At 41.5% G+C, this 18,347-nt stretch overlaps 1 protein-coding gene across 10 annotated transcripts in view; it reads left to right on the forward strand.

Moving 5' to 3' along the window:
• The window catches only part of LOC140732254 (voltage-dependent L-type calcium channel subunit beta-2-like), a 318,120-nt gene that overhangs the window by 217,857 nt on the left and 81,916 nt on the right, over positions 1 to 18,347 (forward strand). For 8 of the 10 annotated variants that reach the window (XM_073054608.1, XM_073054609.1, XM_073054613.1 and 5 more), the window contains one exon: positions 13,682 to 13,801. In XM_073054608.1, the coding sequence (XP_072910709.1) occupies positions 13,682 to 13,801 (120 nt within the window). Of the gene's footprint in view, positions 1 to 12,554; positions 13,025 to 13,681; positions 13,802 to 18,347 lie in introns of those variants that run through there. The other 2 variants (XM_073054611.1, XM_073054617.1) reach the window with 1 other exon arrangement.

The following is an 18,347-nucleotide window of genomic DNA, read 5'->3' on the forward strand; positions in this document are numbered from 1 at the left end:
ATCCAACAGAAATGGATTTGTTTGTGTTTAACTGACATTTAAGGAAGTTTAGACAGGACTGGAAAAATGGACCAGAAACAGAAACAGCCCTAACGGCAAGCTTACTATTAGAGCAAAAGAGAGAAGAATAATCTTGGCTCAGATTAAGAAGCAGAGCCAATATTCTCAATGATGAGAGGTAACATTTCCCCAAAACATTGATAAGAATAGTTTGTAGCCAGAATGGTGCAGCAGGTAGTGCTGTCCCTCACAGCTCCTATGACCCAGACTTGATCCTGATCCCTGATACTCTGTGTAGAATGTCCATCTTCTATCTCTCATTGGTAATTGGCTGGTAGAAGAAGTCAATTGATGATGTGTGAGAGAATAGGTTATGGTGAAACAGGAGGGAAAAGTGATGGATGAAATTGCTCAGAGAGCTAGCAGAGGCAATGAACAGAATGTTCTTTCTCTGTCATTGTGAAATATGAAATCTAAAGCAACAGCTTCTATACTGTTAAAGAGAATGCTAACCAAATGCTTTAGCAAATGAAATGCAACAGTTGGGGAATTTAATCTTCACATAGATTCAGCAAACCAAATTACCAAATGTAGTTGGATGTGCAGTAGTTACCAAAGTTTATATACTTTTAATACTGCCAAAAAAAAAGTTAAGAGGAGGACTGAAAATATGAGGAAAAAATTGATTAAACAGAATATATAATTCATGAATGAAGCAGGAAAGAAATGTTAAGAAACATTTATAAGATGTTCTCCGAAAATGTCGGAAGAGTTCAAATGTACAGGTGAGTCAAGAGAAGTAAAAGGAAGAGGAATTATAATGAACAATATTGATATTCTTCAGACACTACTCAAAAATCTTATAAAAATCTTTGCACGAGAAAGGCACAATAAATACATAAATACTACGAAGGAATTGAGCATAAAATAAAGCTAAGGAATATAAGGTCATATCAATGAATAAAATTATGGATCATTTGATGGGAGTATAATCTTTGGAAATGTGACATTATATGGCAAGAAGAGTTGAAAAATAAATTATTTTCTAAAGGCTGAAAGACTAATAAATGCAGAAGGATCTGGCTGTGCTGAAGTATGGCAATATATTTCATGCACAAGAGAAAATTACTTTTCTAGAACTGGGGACAGATTCAGTTCAGCAAGTAGCCTCCCTCTGTACTGTAATTCAAATCTAGTGTTGCAGTGTAGTTTTACTCATTTGATTCCTGGGGTATAGGCAGTGGTCTGTGAGGAGATACACTAAGGTGCACCTAGAGTCATTGGAGTTAAGGAGGGCGAGACATGATTTTATTGAAGCTTGTAAAGGTTGAGAAGGAAACTGATTAGATGTTGAGAAGCTGTATCATCTGGCTGGAGTGTGTGATACTAGGGAGGAAGGACTGGCCATTTTTGAGTAAGACGAGGAAACAAACATTCTGTAATGCTCAGCATTTGAGTATTTTTATATCTGAAAGTATAGACTTTTGGTTGTAATGGAGATCATAGGGTATAGGGATTGGGAGAGGAAACTAGACACAAAGAGTTTGTCTGTCGTGGCTTGTGGAACTGAATCAATCAGCCGAGTAGCATAGTCCTTTCCTCTTGGTGGATATGGAGGATAAGCAGCTAAAGTAAAATACTGCAGATGCAGACATCTGAAATAAAAACAAAAATGATCAGAAATGCTTAGTCGGTAAGAGGGCACATGCAGACACAAAACAAAGATAACCTTTTAGGTCATTGATCCACAATGGGTATGCTGGCCCTTGATAGTCGTGGAAGAGTGTTAGTTTTGCCATCATTGGCACTATCTAAAGAGAATCATAATGTAAGATTTGGATCATGCCCTAGATCTCTCTATTTTTAACTCTTACTGGGATATTAACTGTCTTCACTTCTCTGCTCCCCTCACCTACTCCAACTTTATCTCCTCCAAGTGCACAGACCTTAACTCTCTCCACACCCTTCCTAATTTTACCCATTGCAGACAAGGGCAATGCTGTTATGGTCTGGCGGACTGACTCTTGTCTTGCAGAGGCAAGTCTGTATCATCATGTCTTGTCCCCATCTTGTTGCCCCTGGTTCAGTCCCTTCCCACCTATATCCATGACACTTTGCATGCTCTCCAACAGCTTTTAACAGCCTTCAGTTCTCTGGCTCCAACTGCTTTATTTTCACCAGTCCTGATCAAAAGTCTTGATCCAAAATAACAGCTGTCCATTTCTCTTCATATATGTTATCTGACCTGCTGAGTCCATCCAGTATTTTATATCTTGCTTCAGATTTCCAGGATCTATAGTCTCCCATGGATCTCCATAATATAAGATACACACCATTCAGTCCCGAAGTAGTTTACAGTACAAACAATATTCTATGTGGAATGCTACACTATATTGCAGTGTGAGTGTGCAACATGTGCATACCTGTTAGTATTTGTGACAGAGAGAAAATGAGAATATGGGAAGACAAGTATTGGCTAATCAGTGGTATTAGCTACAGCGGCGAGGTACTCCCCTCTCAATACTCTATTTCAGAATTTGAAGATTAGCCTCTTCAGAATTATTTTAAGGGCTTACTGAGAAAGGAAAAATCAAAAAATTGATGATTTTCCTATCTGGTTCTCCAAGAGGAAGAGAAATATACAGTGAAGATGAATTGAAAAATGTAGTGTGGTTAGCTCCTGATGATTTATACAAGTGTAAGTACAAAGTCCCTCTTCAAATATTTTATGAGGTCCGAACGTAATGGTAAAAGGCAAACCCCTGGTAGCATAATTTTACCAAATTCGTATATCATATTGAATCAAATTAAATGAAAGCTCTGAATTTGGAAGTTGCTATTCTGGTATAGATAATCAAATGCACTTGCTATAAATTTTGTGCTGACACAGAACAACTGTTTTCCAGTTAAAGGTTTTTATTTTAGGACAGGCGTGAGTCAAATGTGAGATAATAAATTGCAGGGTTACGGTAATTGAGAAGAAATGTGACTAAAAGGATATTGCTGCACTTGGAACTGGCATGACCAGACGAGCTGAATGAACATTTTCTGCGTCATTATTAGGAAAACATAGTAATATTTTTGTCAGTTGCATCTTTAGAGGGAACATCTTGTTGCTGCACAAGATTTATGTAATCGTGGTATATGCACATTGTTTGTGAGATATTATAATTTAAGTTACAGATTTATACTGTATTTAATGTGTGTAGTGTGTAGGCCTCTGTTGGTCTCGATAGACCATGGATTTGCACCTTGGAAAGTTTCCAGGACGCAAGCCTGGGCAAGGTTTGTTTTTATGGAAGACTGGTAGTTGCCCAGGCTGCAAGTCTCCCCTCTCCACGCCACCAGTGTTGTCCAAGGGAAGGGCATTAGGACCCATATAGCTTGGCACCAGTGTCGTCGCAGAGCAATGTGTGCTTAAGTGCCTTGTTCAAGGACACACACGCAAGCCTCGGCCAAGGCTCGAATTAGTGACCTTCAGATAACTAGACAAGCGCCTTAACCACTTGGCCACGCGCCAACAATTTAATATATGTATACTGTATATGTGCTTTACCGGGATGCTGTTGAATTGGAGGACATAGGATATGAGTGGCTGGAAGAACTCAGGTTATTTTCTCCAGAGATGTGGAGGCTGAGGTGAAATCGGATGGAAGTTTATATGATTATGAGAGACACAGATAGAGTACACAGTATTTTCCTTTTGGGTTGAAATGTATAAACGATGGTACGCATCTAAGGTTAGAAGGGGCTATGTCCAAAGAATTTATATAGGGCAACTTTTTCTTTACCCAGAGTGATGGGCGCTTGGCATGCACTGCCTGGGATGGTGGTGGAGGCAAGTTCAATGGAGGTGTTCAAGAGGCTCTTAAGTAGGCACACAAATGTGCAGGAGATGGAAAGCTATGGACACTTTTTAGGCAGAATGGATTAGTTTAGTTGGCCCACAAACAAGAGAAAATCAGCAGATGCTGGAAACCATCAGATCCTGATGAAGGTCTCTGCCCGAAACATCAACTGTTTACTCTTTTCCATAGATGCTGCCTGGTCTGCTGAGTTCTTCCAGCATTTTGTGTGTGTTTCTAGTTTAGTTGGGCATTTGATTACTAATTTAGTTTAGCACCACATTGTGGCCTGAAGGGCTTGTTTCTATGCTGTACTCTTCTATATTAAAAGCAATTTCCTTTCTTTGATTGTCTTTTATCAAAATGTATAAACAAATGGTAGAATATAATCATCAATCTACCCTCTGCCCAATGTCACAGCCTTTCCAAGTTCCTGTATCTCTGACTATTCCCATTTTTGATAAAACTGAAAAATTATATTTGTTTTTCTCTCTCATTAGGTGCCTGGTCTGTTTTATCGTTCCAGCATTTTCTATATTGGTTTCACATTTCCAGCTTTGGTATGATGAAAACAATTTTATTGATGCTGGCCATATTCCATAAACTTGCCAATACACCACTTCTTCATGTGTGAACCAAGAGAATGAATGTTCACAGGATATTCAGCAATGAGATCTGTCATTATCCAGCTGGATTACTTTGAGTGTTAGTTTTTCAGTTATAGACAGCAGTAGTTTGGATTTTAATCATGTCTGCTGTCTTTGAAGGAATCGCTGAAATAAACTTGTGGCAATGTAAATTTAAAACGGAGTTTTGCCTCGGGAGTATTGTCTTCAACATCTCAACTAACTGAGCCAGGTAGTCAGATTTTTTTTTCCAGTGTGTATGCTTAATCCCTAGCATTTGAACTGAAGTGATTGAGCTCAGTCAGTAATAAAAACAGAAAATACTAGAACTGGCTGGTACAGTGACACAATGAGTAGATCCATTGGCTCACGACTGCTAGAAACCAAGGTTCAATTCTGACCCTAGGCTGTGCCTGTGTGGAACTTGTACATTCTCCATGTGAATGCGTGGGTTTCCTCCAGGTGCTCCAGTTTCCTCCCACATCCCGAATGTGCAGGTTGGTAGTTAGCTGACAACTCCCAGGGAGTAAGTGAATGGTAGAATCTGGGAGGAGTTAATAAGGCTGTGATTGGGTAGTTTATATGGTGGTGTGGACTTAATGGGCTGAAGGTCTTGTTTCCATGTCAAACCTCCTTCTACAACTCTGTGACTCAGCAGAACAGGTAGCATCCATGGAAGGAAAAACAGACTTAACACTTCAGGTTAAAGACACTTCCATAGATAGCAATGGAAATCAAACAGATAGCTTAAATCTTTAAGAATTTGTTCACTAATGAGAGATCTTTTTCAGACATTCCATGTAATGACTCTATATGGTCTTGCATACAATCTTTTTTATATGTAAGTATTACTGGGAATTCAGCCACTGTCCTGGAATCTTACTGACTTCAAAAATCTAGGCAAATCATGTGCAGAAGCTCTGTTTACACAGTGAGTGACTGATTTGCTGGGCAGGAATAATAATAAGAAGAAACTGTTCTAAATGATCTAAACAATAGAATGTGTATTATTTATACATTGGGCGTCGTGATTAGCACAGACGAGTTTGCATGAGGTGTCTGCATTGTTTTTGGTGTGGTTGTAAGGGAGCACCATGGCTGCTGTTGAGTTTAGATTAGATTCATTTGCTGGCAGTCAGCCATAACTGTGAAGCCTTGAAACACTCAGAAATGTTTTGCTGCAATACCTAGAACATAGATCATAGAACAGTACAGGATGTTTGGTCCATAATATTGTGCTGACCTTTTAACCTACTCTTCGGTCAACTTAACCCTCCATATCTCTTAAATAGCTTGAATGTATCTGCCTCTACTCCAACCCTGCAGTGCATTCCATGCGCCTATCACTCTCTAAGGAGGGAAAAGAAACCAACCTCAGACTTTCTCCTCCCCCCCCATACTTTCCATTAATCACCTTAACATTATACCCCCTCTTTTAACCATTTCTGCCCTGGGAAAATGTCTTTGGTTCTCACTCAATCTGTGCCATTTATCTTGTACACTTATGTCAGGTCACATGCCGATCTCTTTTGCTCCAGAAAGAAAAGCCACAGCTTGCTCAACCTGTCCTCATAAGTCATGCTCTCTGATCCAGGCAACATCCTGGTAAATCTCTGCTGCCCCACTCTCACATCTTTCCTATAATGAGGCAACTAGAAGTAAACATAATATCCCAAGTGTAGTCGAATCAAAGTTTTATAGAGCTGTAACATGACTCTCGAACTCAGTCCTCTAACTAATGAAGGCCAACACACCGTACGCCTTCTCAACCACTCTATTGACTTGAGCGGCAGCTTTGAGTGACCAGTGGACATTGATCCCAGGATCCTTCTGTTCTTCTACACTGTTAAGAATACCCCACCATTAACCCTGCCTTCAAGTTTGGCCTCCCAAAGTGAATCACTTCACACTTTTCTGGGTTGAACTCTATCTGCCACTTCTCAGCCCACCACTGCATTCTATCAATGTCCTTTTGTATCCCCTGATAACCTTCTGCACAATCCACAACATCACCAACCTTGGTGTCATCTGCAAGCTTACTGACCCACCCTTCCACGTCCTCATCCAAGTCATTTATAAACATCACAAAGAGCAGATGTCTCAGAAAAGAATACCACTGGTCACTGACCTCCAGGCAGCAGAAGCTCCAGCTGCTACCACCTTCTGCCTTCAGTGGCTAAGCCAATTCTGAATCCATGCAGCCAAGCTTCCCTGGATGATTTACATGGCTTGTTTTAACATGGGAAACAATTGAGAAAACGTAAATTTTCTGCTGTGCAGAAAGCTTTCAAGCCTGTTTCTCTTTCTTCCAATGTGTAATAGTTTCTCATGTACAATGAAATATATGCAACTTATTTAACTTACAAGAGAAATGTCAGATATCTTCACAACTCTTTCAAAGGTGAATACAATAAATTCCATTTTTCTGCATTCGATAATTTGATCACTTACTTTCCTGAGTAAAAAATATTTCCATTATTCCCAATAGCTCAAACTCGGTTGGTAATTGGTTTAATGGTTGGTAATAACTGATTTTAGAACATGAGAGTCTCCCCCTTGATTTCACTTTAACTCGGGCTCCTTTATGCAACGTTTTGACAAGTGTTATCGTGTTGCCAACTGCAGTCACCTCCACTTCACACTGTAGTTCGTCTTTCATTATCAGTGTTCAGCCTATGGCTGTGCTGAGCTCTGGGTCTGAGTGGCTCTGGTGAGAATTCAAGCTGTGCCAGGTTATAGCGATGCCAAATTCTCTTTCCATCACTTCACTGATGATTTAGAGTTGAGAAACTGATGGTAATTAGCTGAACTGAATTTAACTTTTTTGTAGACTGGATATACCTGGATGGACCTAAATCTATTGTCTGGTGTTGCATGTCTGCTGGAATGTCCTGATTAAAGTTGCCGTTAGTTCACCACTATATCTGTGCAACTCTGCAGGGCCCATAATCTTTGTGGAACACATTGCTGTCAGGCACCATCAGGTCCCCACAAGCCGATCAATTCACACTGATTCAATCGGCTTGTGGGGACCTCAGGAAGAGACTGGGGTGATCATCCACTTTTGTACTTGTGTGATGGGCTCTTGCCTCTCTGAGGATGTGGTCGTTCACTGAGCCTTCTCCTCTGCTCATTTATTTCAGTATTTCACTACCGTTTGTGACTGGATGTGTGCGAAGGCCAGAGCCTTGATTAGATTTGTGTGATCTGTCAGTAGCATGTGGCTTGCACAGCTCAGTATGAATGTTGCTCCTCGTTTACATACAGTAGGTTGTCAGTGCACGTTCAGATACGCTTGATGCGGTCTCTGTCTCTTGCATACTGTCCGTTTACCCAGCATTGCACCATTAGCTTCCAGAGGCAATGCCATCTGCCTTTATTGTATGTGGAAGAATACATTTCTGCCACTGCTGATAACCCACAGCATGTCATGTATGTATAATCTTGAGATGCTGTTTTAATTTATCATCTTAGTATGATGGTATTGCACCTACAATGGATTTAGGTGGAGAAATGCATTCACTGAAAAAACTTTACTTTGCACTCTCAGATTGTTCAGTGATCTTTGTTTCCTCCACATAGTTATTCTCTAAGAAACTGGAAATAGTTGGTAATTTAAGCTATCAACATAGATATTTTGTTAATGGGACATCTTCCAGAGTGGTTACAGTTCTAAGTGAGCTTCTGGAACCTTCTTCACCAAGTTCTGTTGCAACCCTAGTCACAGTTGACTAGAGAATGCAGCTCTTTAAAAAGCTATGCCCACTTGCAAGGGTGAAAATAAAGGTTGAGTTTAGTCATTTATGCTGCATTTTTTCTTGGTTATCAGGCAGTGAGGATTGTCCTTGGAATGGGTGAAAGGAGATTCAAGGAGGAAGCTTGTGGAGAACGCAGGCAGTGACTTTTTTGTTGCAGGCAGCAGCTGGAAGCTTGTGGTGGTCAGAATTTGTCTCTTTTCTTGATTCTCATGTATTTAAATTAATGAGAGACATACATGGGGTAAATGAAGTTGGCCTTTCTTTAAAGGAAAGGGAATGAAAAACTGGAGGCCGTAGGTTGAAGGAAAGAGGGGAAAGGTTTAAAAGGGACCTGAGGTGAAAGTTCTTCACACAGACAGAATATGGAATGAACTAATAGAGGAAAGTGGTCGAGACAGGTATAATAACAACAATTGGGACAGTTGGACAGCTACACAGATAGAAAATGGTATGGGCCAAATTGAGGCACATGGGACGAGCATCAGTGGGCATCTTGGTTGGCATGGATGAAATGTATATATAATTTGATAAAGCATTCTTGTTTAAATATTTAATTATGGGTTATATGTAAAATACGTTAATTGCATGCATCATCACATCATCATGTGATATGTGTGTGCCTCGTAAAGATGAAGTTAAACCATCATTTCAGACTCTTGTGCCTTCCTTTGACATGGGCAATTTGGGCTTGTTTCATGCTATATGACTTGTTCTCTGATGGTTACTGGCATATCATCCTCTTGTCATATGTGGGTTAAGAACTGTTAATTTATCTCCAAAGTTTCTCCCTGCCAGGTTTTTAAGCACAGAGACCATCTGCTCTTGAGGCCTTGTTTTTGGTTGATATATGGCTTTTCTAGCTCTGTGGTGAAACTGTTGGGATGGAGGCAAGAACATTCTCAGCTCAGGAGTTATTTGAAGTGTTGCTTCTAGGTGTTATTTGAAGACTGCTTCGCTGTCCTTAATGAAATTAGTGAGCTAGTGAAGATTTCACAGTGATTGAGAAGTTGGATTGTCACAATTACAGTTTCTAAATTTTAGTTCAACATTTATTACCTTCATTAATTTTAAGTTCCTCAGCTGTTCTGGTGGGATTCAAATTAATTTCTCTGGATCATTGCTACAGGCCCCTTGATTTTTACCCAGGTAACCATGCTAACTTTCCCAGTAAGAAGCCCACTAATGGAATGCTGGCCTGAACAATAAGGCCCAAGGTCAGACTTAAATTAGGTCTCAAGTGTCATTAACATGCACATCCACTTACGGCACTGAAGTTTCATGAAGGGTTCCTAAAATTATATTCTATGTAAATGAGACGTCTAGTTCCATTATAGGCAGTTTACAGGAATGCATAAAAAATGACTTGATCCTTTGTCTTGACAAACAACTTTCATGGTACCCTTTGGGTGAAATCTGCTTCCTGACTCCAGTCCTCATTACCCTACCTTTGCAGTCATCAAACAATGCAGGTTTCATTTCTACTGTTGTGAGCCTGACTCTGTTCAGAATCCCAGGCTTCTTCTCTTCCTTCCTTATCTACCTAGTTCTTCCGACATCCATCCATCACCTTGTTTCTTCCCCCTCCTCCACCCTCTCCCATTTACCATCCAGCCTCCCTTATTTGATTTCCACACCCCACCCTATTGGTTTTCATTGTCTGAAGCCCTTTATCCAATTACCTCCACTGATGCTTCCCGACTTCCTGAGTTCTCCCAGCATTCAACCTGCTCTACATTCCAGAATCTACTGTCTGTTGTGTCTTAAATTTTGAAAGTGGAGTCCTTGTTATTACCTAATGTGCAGCAGTAAGTCTATTTTCAATGCTGTCTTTCTTATATAAACAATGTCATCTGATCAATTTCTAGGATGAAATCTTCAATTCAAATTGTTGAGTTTATTGCCAAATGCACAGGTGTTATGAAAAAACTTAATTTGCACCAGCATCACAGGTACATAGCATTACAGACACAAAAGTACCACAAATTATACGGAATTAGTATAAGACAAAGCAAAGCTAGTTGCAGTTGAAAATGGTCATTGTTCCCAAAATGTGGATACTGTGGATACTACTGATGATGGGGAGGGATATGCCTGGGATGTGTTGGACTGAGTCCTCTGCTCTCTGCAACTTCCTATGTGGATGCACACTTGAACGGTAATAGCCCACTGTAATGCAACCGGTCAGAATGCTTTCAATAGTACACCTTAGTAGTTTGTTAGTGTTTAGTGACATACAGAATCTCCTTCCAAGAAAGTAAAGGTGCTGGTGTGCCTTCCTTGTAATTGCTCAGAACAGATCATTGTTTCTGTTAAGTTGTGATCGTAACTGCGGAGTGAGTTTATATTTCTTCCAAATGCTTCCATTTTCTATCATATCTCAAAGAAGTGTGCATTAATAGTTTGCTGTAAGTTGCCTCTCGTATGTAGAAACTGGCAGGAATTGATGGGACTGTGAGAATCAAAAAGGGGTTAATGTACGATTAGTGTAACTGAGTGGTTAATGGTGGTCACAGACTCTGAACGTCTGTTCTGGTGTCTCTGTATGTCTCATCAACCCACTTTGATTTCAAATCTAAACATCACCTTGACAACCCTCCTCCAGTACTTCCCAAGAACCTTGCTAAGCATTAATAAACCTAAAGTGCTGATTGTTGACTTCATGAAGGGAATGAAAGGAAATATACGTCAGTCCACATTATGATTGATCAATGACGGAGAGGGTTAACAGCTTTCAATTCCTGGGCATTAATTCATTGGATGACCTGTCCTGTGTATTATTTACTGTAATTGATTTACTTACATATTTCTCAATATAATGTATTATATTGTACTGCTGCCTCTCAGTTAACAAAATTAATGCCATTGGAGGCAGATACAATAGGGTCTTTTAAGAGACTCCTGGACAGGTACATGGAGCTCAGAAAAATAGAGGGCTGTGGGTAACCCTAGGTAATTTCTAAGGTAAGGATGTGTTGGGCACAGCTTTGTGGGCCAAAGGGCCTGTGTTGTGCTTTAGGTTTTCTATGATTCTGTGTCATGTGCCGGTATATTAAGCCTAATTCTGATGAAATCACAAGGAAGGTGTGGCAATGTCTTTACTTTTTTAGAAGGTTAAGTTTGGTGTGTCACTGAACTTCTACAGATGTTGTAAGTGTCCTAAGTGGTTGCAGTATCCCTCCCCATTAGAAGCATTATCTTCATGAAGCACTGCCTCGAGAAAGCAATGTCTATTATCGATGACACCCACTATCTGGGACGTGCCATCTTCTTGCGGCTGTCGTCAGAAGCCTGAAGTTCTGTACCATCAGTTTCAAGTACAGCTAACCATTTGGTTCTTGAACAACGCTGATCACTATCTCAGTATAGCAAGACTACCAGTATTTGCACTACAGTGGACTTTTTCTTGTAAAAAATGTGTAATTTGTTTTTGTTTTTCATGTCTGATGCTAAGCACTGATCCTGCTGTTGCAAGTGCGATTTTCATTGCACCTGTGCGTAAACGTACTTGCGAATATGGTCAATTCTGAATTAGTCTTTGACAGATTTGCAGATATTTGGCTTTGTCTAGCCAGGTAGATTGGCATTCAATGGTAGGTTGTTATGTTTCTCATCTTGAAAGTCAGAGCATTATATTTTTGTTGAAAAGTGTCAGTTGGAATAACACTGTCTCTTAGGAATTGATGTTTTCTCACTTGTGGGTGGGATGTGGTGTCTAAAATGAAAAACAGATTCTGTTCCTAGCAGCTTGTGCCTAAAGTATAATGGTGTACGCTTCAAGTTGAAGCTGTTAAAGATTACGATTGATCATCCTGTTAACATCAGGTATTAATAGTAATCATTAAATTCAACCGTGTTTTGATGCCCTTGGGATATCAGATATACTTAATTTTTCCATTTTTATTTATCACTTCTAACCAACGTAGCTGCTTTTGTGCAGCTAAATTTTCATTCTGTGTATGTGACTAGCATCTTGGCTTCCATTGTAGCTTTGTTTTTTTATGAACATTGCTGGTTCCTGTCCTTATTAATTAGGCAGCGACAGGAAAGTATAATATCTGTGATTTAAAGATCTCAAAAATAGAGTGAAAGCTAGCAATATAGTTTTGAACATGTGGTAACAGGTATATGACAAAAAATGAAGCCATTGCCTTGCATATGTTACAGCTCTACAAGGATCCTGCTATTTTCATACTGTACCCTTGAGATTTCATATGGCAGCTTGACAGAAGGTGAACATCACAGTATGATGTGAGCATCTGCGTAAAGCTTTAGCTACTGAGCATGCTCCTTGATGTGACGAGTTTCTCTGTCTCCCTGGAGAGATGGAATGAACTTTGCACTATAATATCCGTAAATACATTCCATATTTGACTTTTAAAAGATTTCCTCTTGATTTTTTTTTTGTTTCTCTTGTCATTACTGCTTGTGTGAGGAGCTGAGGTAACTTGCTGTGCCAGGGGAATTGTTACTGAAGATTTCAACTATGGAAAACACCTAACCTTCATCTCTCAAATAAGCTGGCTGTCTTGTTTTCTTGCTTGAATGACTCATTACAGAATGAGAGACAGGAGGATAAAATGAAAGGAACAGGTTTGCAAGGATGCAGGCAAGATGGATTAAAAGTGAAACATCACTGATTGAGCAGCCGCACGCAGTGGCAGTCAGCTATTTTTTAGGATCAGTGCTGGGCACAGCCACTCTGGACTATCACTGAGATCTCCAGCTAATGAAGGCCACCTGGATAAGGATTCTGAAACGAGCTAAAGGAGGACGTTTGAAGAATTCTGATCTCTGTGTAAGGATAAACCGTTTTAATTTGTTTTCAGCAGTGGTTGGTGTGGGGAGCGGATGATGTTTGACAAACACAGCTGGCTTATTCCAGCACCCAGGTAATGATATGTAACTCATGTTGAAATAATTGCTTGAGCACTGATCGAGCCTGAGTGATCTTTAATTAGGCCTGGTAGGAATTTGTGGTAACTTACCAAATTTAGCAAATAGTTGTCTGAAAAAATCAAATTATGCAGAGCAGTACAGGGAAAAGTAAAATGCCAGTTGGGGGATCAGGATAATGTACTTTAGTAATCTTTTAGATATAACATTGTTTCTGTCACTGCATTATATATTTTACTTCATTGTTCATTGCTTTTGTAATCTTACAACAATTTATTCAGGTGACTACAGTGCAAAACCATTACGTCCAAATGTGTATGCATAAAATAGTATGTTGAAATGTCTGACATAAATAAACTCGGGAGAGGCAGAGATGAGAATAGAAGCAAAATAATTCAGCATTTCCAGTGGATTTTATTTTTCCTTTTGTTATCCTGAGTTAAGTTTATTCCTCATCATTTGGTTCACATTGAGAAGTCCAGAGGTTCTCCCTGAACATTTCAAACTGCAGTGCACTTGCCATTTACAAAGGTCACATTCTTCTCGTGTGCTTCTGCAGGGTTCGGCGGACTCCTATACCAGCCGTCCATCTGAATCAGATGTATCTCTGGAGGAAGATCGGGAGGCAGTACGGAGAGAAGCAGAACGCCAAGCCCAAGCCCAGCTGGAGAAAGCAAAGGTAGTGTGTACTGTTTCCTGTCTAAAATTATATAATTGTGTCGTATAAAAAGTAGCCAGATTCTATTACAAGAGTATCATTTTTACTTGTTAGATTGGTGTCTACAATACAGAGGATAAGGAAGTTAGAGCCCATGTTGAAAACTGAGCTAAGCAAGTAGAAATAGTGACTTTGAGAGCATTTCTAATCTTTCATGTATTTTGATCAAACTGAATATTATTTTCCTTTTCAGTGCGAGTAACCAGCAAGTGCTTGAGGTCAGTTAACTGCACTCACAGTCATGTGGACAAATTTAACAGCCAGTTTGCAACTAACAGGACCAATCAGAGAATTAAATTAAATTGCCATTGATTTTAACATTGATTGGATGGACAGAGGGAGGAATGCTTTGCTAAAGAATAGCCAGTGTTCACATGAACACAGGGTCAATCGTATTATGCCTGAAGATAAAAATCAAACTTTGCAAAATGAGTCATGAATCGAAATAGTCGATCACTTTTGGTTGCTGAATTTCCCACATGTATGAACCTCATGTAATATTTGTGTACTGCATGGCAGCAAGCCTGCAAGGGGATTTGATGCTGGAGTACTACGGGGAAGCGGATTTGGTAAGTGGGAGAGAAGACCCTGATTGTGAACAAGTATATTAACTATTTATTTACAAACAGTGAAATACTCAACTAAGCATCTACATAAGTCAACCAATTACTTACAAAGCTACAACACTAAATGTTAAATAACATTTCTAACTCGAGCAGGTAGATGTGTTAAGTTCTCCCCAAGTTGCACAACTGCAACAGTAAACATTCCACAAGCAGGTACTTAACTAAGTGTGCACGTGGCTGCTCCTATCTGCAGCACACTTTCCTAATGCTTCTTCAGCCCTGGTCAGAACTGAGTCTGAAGGGAGCCTCTAGGTAGGAGACAGAGCGTCCCACACACAGTATTCCTATAACTTGGCGTGCCTGAAACCGGAACCCGGTGCCTTTGTGCGAAAGCCAGTCAGTTGGAGAGAGCTGCCACATCCTTTGAACACGCTAATCAGCGACCAGTACGGCAGAAGTGGCTTTCGACTGGCAGGTAAGTTAGCCTATCACAGTGCAACCCACCCCTCGAAAGACGCAACAACATGACAGTTGGCCTTCAGGTCAGTATAACCCTTGTGAATGTCCCACTAAACTTCATAGAAAACACAAAACTGCAAGACCCAGTACTATAAGCCCAACAGTCACTACTCAAGGTACTACAGTAGTCCACCAACCTCCTAGCACCTCAAAAAGACACCAGGATTGTAATGGCTGTGGAACTGGTCTCCCCACTTTCTTATCCACTGACTGTTGGATGTGATGAGCCAGGTTTCCTGATTCATTAGGAAAGTAGGTGCACACCGGTGGCGCCAGAGGTTTTCTCTTGCTGGTGTTATAGTGGGGCTGAATTATTCAGTGATGGTGCTGACGGATGTACTGTATGGTAATATGTATTCTCAAGGCCAGACACGTGCGTTCAAAAGTCAGTTTCAAGCATTTTGTGCCTACTATGAATGCCTCTGTTGATTCACAAGCAACAGCAATTGATAGATCTAATATAGAAGTGAATTGTGACAGTGTCAACAACATCGGAGACAACCTGGGCTACACAGAGCATAAACAAACAAACCAACAGAGCATCCGACCCACAGCGCACAACATGAATCACGCACCAATCCCGCAATCAGTGTCAAATTCGTGCTTTTCAACTGAAAAACACAACAGTAACCCACAATGTCCACCGCTATTCGCATTACATAGACGGACAATGCCAAAAGATGCACCGTTGTTAAAGTCAAATAAGGCAAACAACAGATGCAAGGCTTTACCAGGAGCTGGACAGATCGTACTCGTACTCTCGCGATTTTCTTGGACCAGCTTTGCATGTCCTTTGTCAAGCATGTGTAATCGTGAATCATCTGGTTTTCTCAATTTGAATTAGGCCCATGCCTCCATTGCACCTCTATGAGCTGCACTTACGTGATGGGTTTTGACTGCTGTTGTAGCTTTCCGCCAGTTGCGGTAACCGGTGACAATGAAGGTAGACTCAGAATGGAACCCATGTCCTCCACACAGGAAATGCCTGAAGCGAAGCAGAACGTAGCGTCTTTCTTGATCGAGTATTCCAGCCAGGAGTACAGGTTAAACCAGCCACTAATAAACTCCTCTGCTGATTTGCTGATCCTTTGCAGCCACTCCTTTGCTGATTGCCAAACTGTTGCGAAGGGTACTTTTTCAATGCTGGCCGACGGGGTCCTTCCTCAGGCTGCCGGCCGACGGGGTCCTTCCTCAGGCTGCTGGCCGATGGGGTCCTTCCTCAGGCTGCTGGCTAACAGTATTCCCACTAGCACTAAGAGCATGTTCCCTTCCGAATTCCGCTCCATTTCTTGTTCCTCTGCTTCGCCCTCACACTCCTTTGATGAACTGCTGTCGTCCTCATCCCCACTTACTTCTTCCTGCATGTCACTTTCAATTAAGACACCACTGATTCTTCTGGATGAGGTGGTTTTCTTGCTAAAAATTGATCCATTTTTCACACTGGACAAAATAATGCATGTGCCAGGCCCATGCTAGCTTGTAAAAGGGGTGGGTGGGTGTGTGTGCGTGTGTGAGAGATCCGTTAGTCTTGCGAGACCATGGAGCTGCGCCTGCATCCTGCACGATGTATGTACACTATCAATCTCTCATATGAGTGAGTGACATCACCACCTTCAGTGAATTTAGATCAACTTAACTGATCTGAGTGAGGACAACAACGGCAAGACATTGACAACGAACGAATAAGCCGAAGTGTAGAGTGGATCTGACCTTCGACCAGCACAAGAGTTTATAACTTTATTGCTGCGTGGGTGCTATTGTAATTGGGGCACTGTTTCACTAGATCAACTGGAGAAACAAGCTGTATTCAAAACTAAACAGAGAAGGCAGCTGCTATTTGTATGTCAAATTTCAGTTAATTTCTTGGTGGTACAATTGTAATTTCTCCTGGTGCTATAGCAAACACCACCTCAGCATGCCACTGTAGGTGCAGTGTTCTTGACTGATAACAGCACAAGTTCTCTGCAAGAAGGTAATATCAGTTCCCGGGACAGCCATACAGGGGAAGGGCTATCATCCAGTACCCTTCTGCTTCTGTGATGTGCCAATTCCCAATGTGCCAACGCTCATGGGCTGGGTGCTCGTTCCGGCTGCTGAGGCGGCATATGTGGCTTAGAAGATGAGCCCCCTCCTTTAATAGCTCCCTTGCCTGACTTCTCCTCGCAGTCTTCCCTCCACATTGAATCGAGGATGGGAGAGGGAAGCCCATTGACCTGCTCCTCTGGGACCCCTGCCCTAAGCAGCGCTAAAAGCATCTCCTTATGGGTCATGCAGGATCCCCTCACTCCCTGTCTGCAAATCCGACTTCCAGACCGGGCTACATGTACTCCGACCTTCCCAAAAAGCGAATGGCTGCATTCACAGTACCCCTGACTGCCAGTCCTATTAAATGGAGCACCAGCACTTTCAAGTGGGGAAGTGCTGTCATAGACAAATGCCCTAGCATGGCAGGGGTCAGTTCAGAAACCTCTGGCACTCTATCACTGTCACTGTATAAAACTATAATTGGCAAAGGGTTCGGGTCCATTCCTCTACTGTGTTCCACTCTGCCCGGGGCTTTAAATCCCATTCAAGGAAGGAAGGGTATCTGATCCATTCCCAGAAGGATTTGTTATCCTCAAGGTGAGTGAATGGCATTCTCTGGGCATTACTGACCATGTGGGCACCCATCTCTCTATTAGATAGACTCACTCCAGTACTCTCCTCATTCCATATCGTCAACAACCACATGGCCAGAGACTCTCCCAGCTTCTTCCTGTAGTTATCCTTCAAACCCACCAGTTGTGGAGTTGTTCCTGATATCTGTCATCTTGGAGGGACCTACTGTACTCTTACCCCCATGCTCCTTGTTTTCCTATGGGATCACGGTGATAACCGGTCTGGCCTGTATTGTCTTTGGTGCATGGGGGGAGTATCATGGGACTCTGCTCTACTCTCTCGTTCCCATCCTAATCATCAAGCCAGATATCCCCCATCTCCCTTCCACATGTGGGGGTCAACTCCTCACAGCATCAACACTCGGACCTTAACGGGATCATTGCCAATTAGCCAATTGGACAGCCTCTAATTGCTTCACCTTCACTAGCTGACAGGCTATCTCCATACCCTCGTCTTCTAGCTCTTTGACCTAGGTCTATGCTGACCAGGCAGCTTCGCCCATGTTGTTACAGCGCTGTTGCAACATCTCCATCTCGTTCTTTAGACTCATCTTCTGCTCTTTATGTGTGATCGTCTCGTGCAAGTGCTTTATGATGGCTTCCAGCAGCCAAAAGGCACCCCTTTGACTCCCCTTCTTGTCCCCTTGTTCAATCTTTTGCCCATGAGAGTCCCAGTTTGTCTGCCCAATCCACCAGCACACTGCCAATAGATTGATGAGTCTGTTGAACCCAGCAGCATTGTCGGTCCACCCCATGACTTGGCCC

Source organism: Hemitrygon akajei, chromosome 8 (genome assembly GCF_048418815.1).
Source record: "Hemitrygon akajei chromosome 8, sHemAka1.3, whole genome shotgun sequence".
NCBI classification, from domain to species: domain Eukaryota; kingdom Metazoa; phylum Chordata; class Chondrichthyes; order Myliobatiformes; family Dasyatidae; genus Hemitrygon; species Hemitrygon akajei.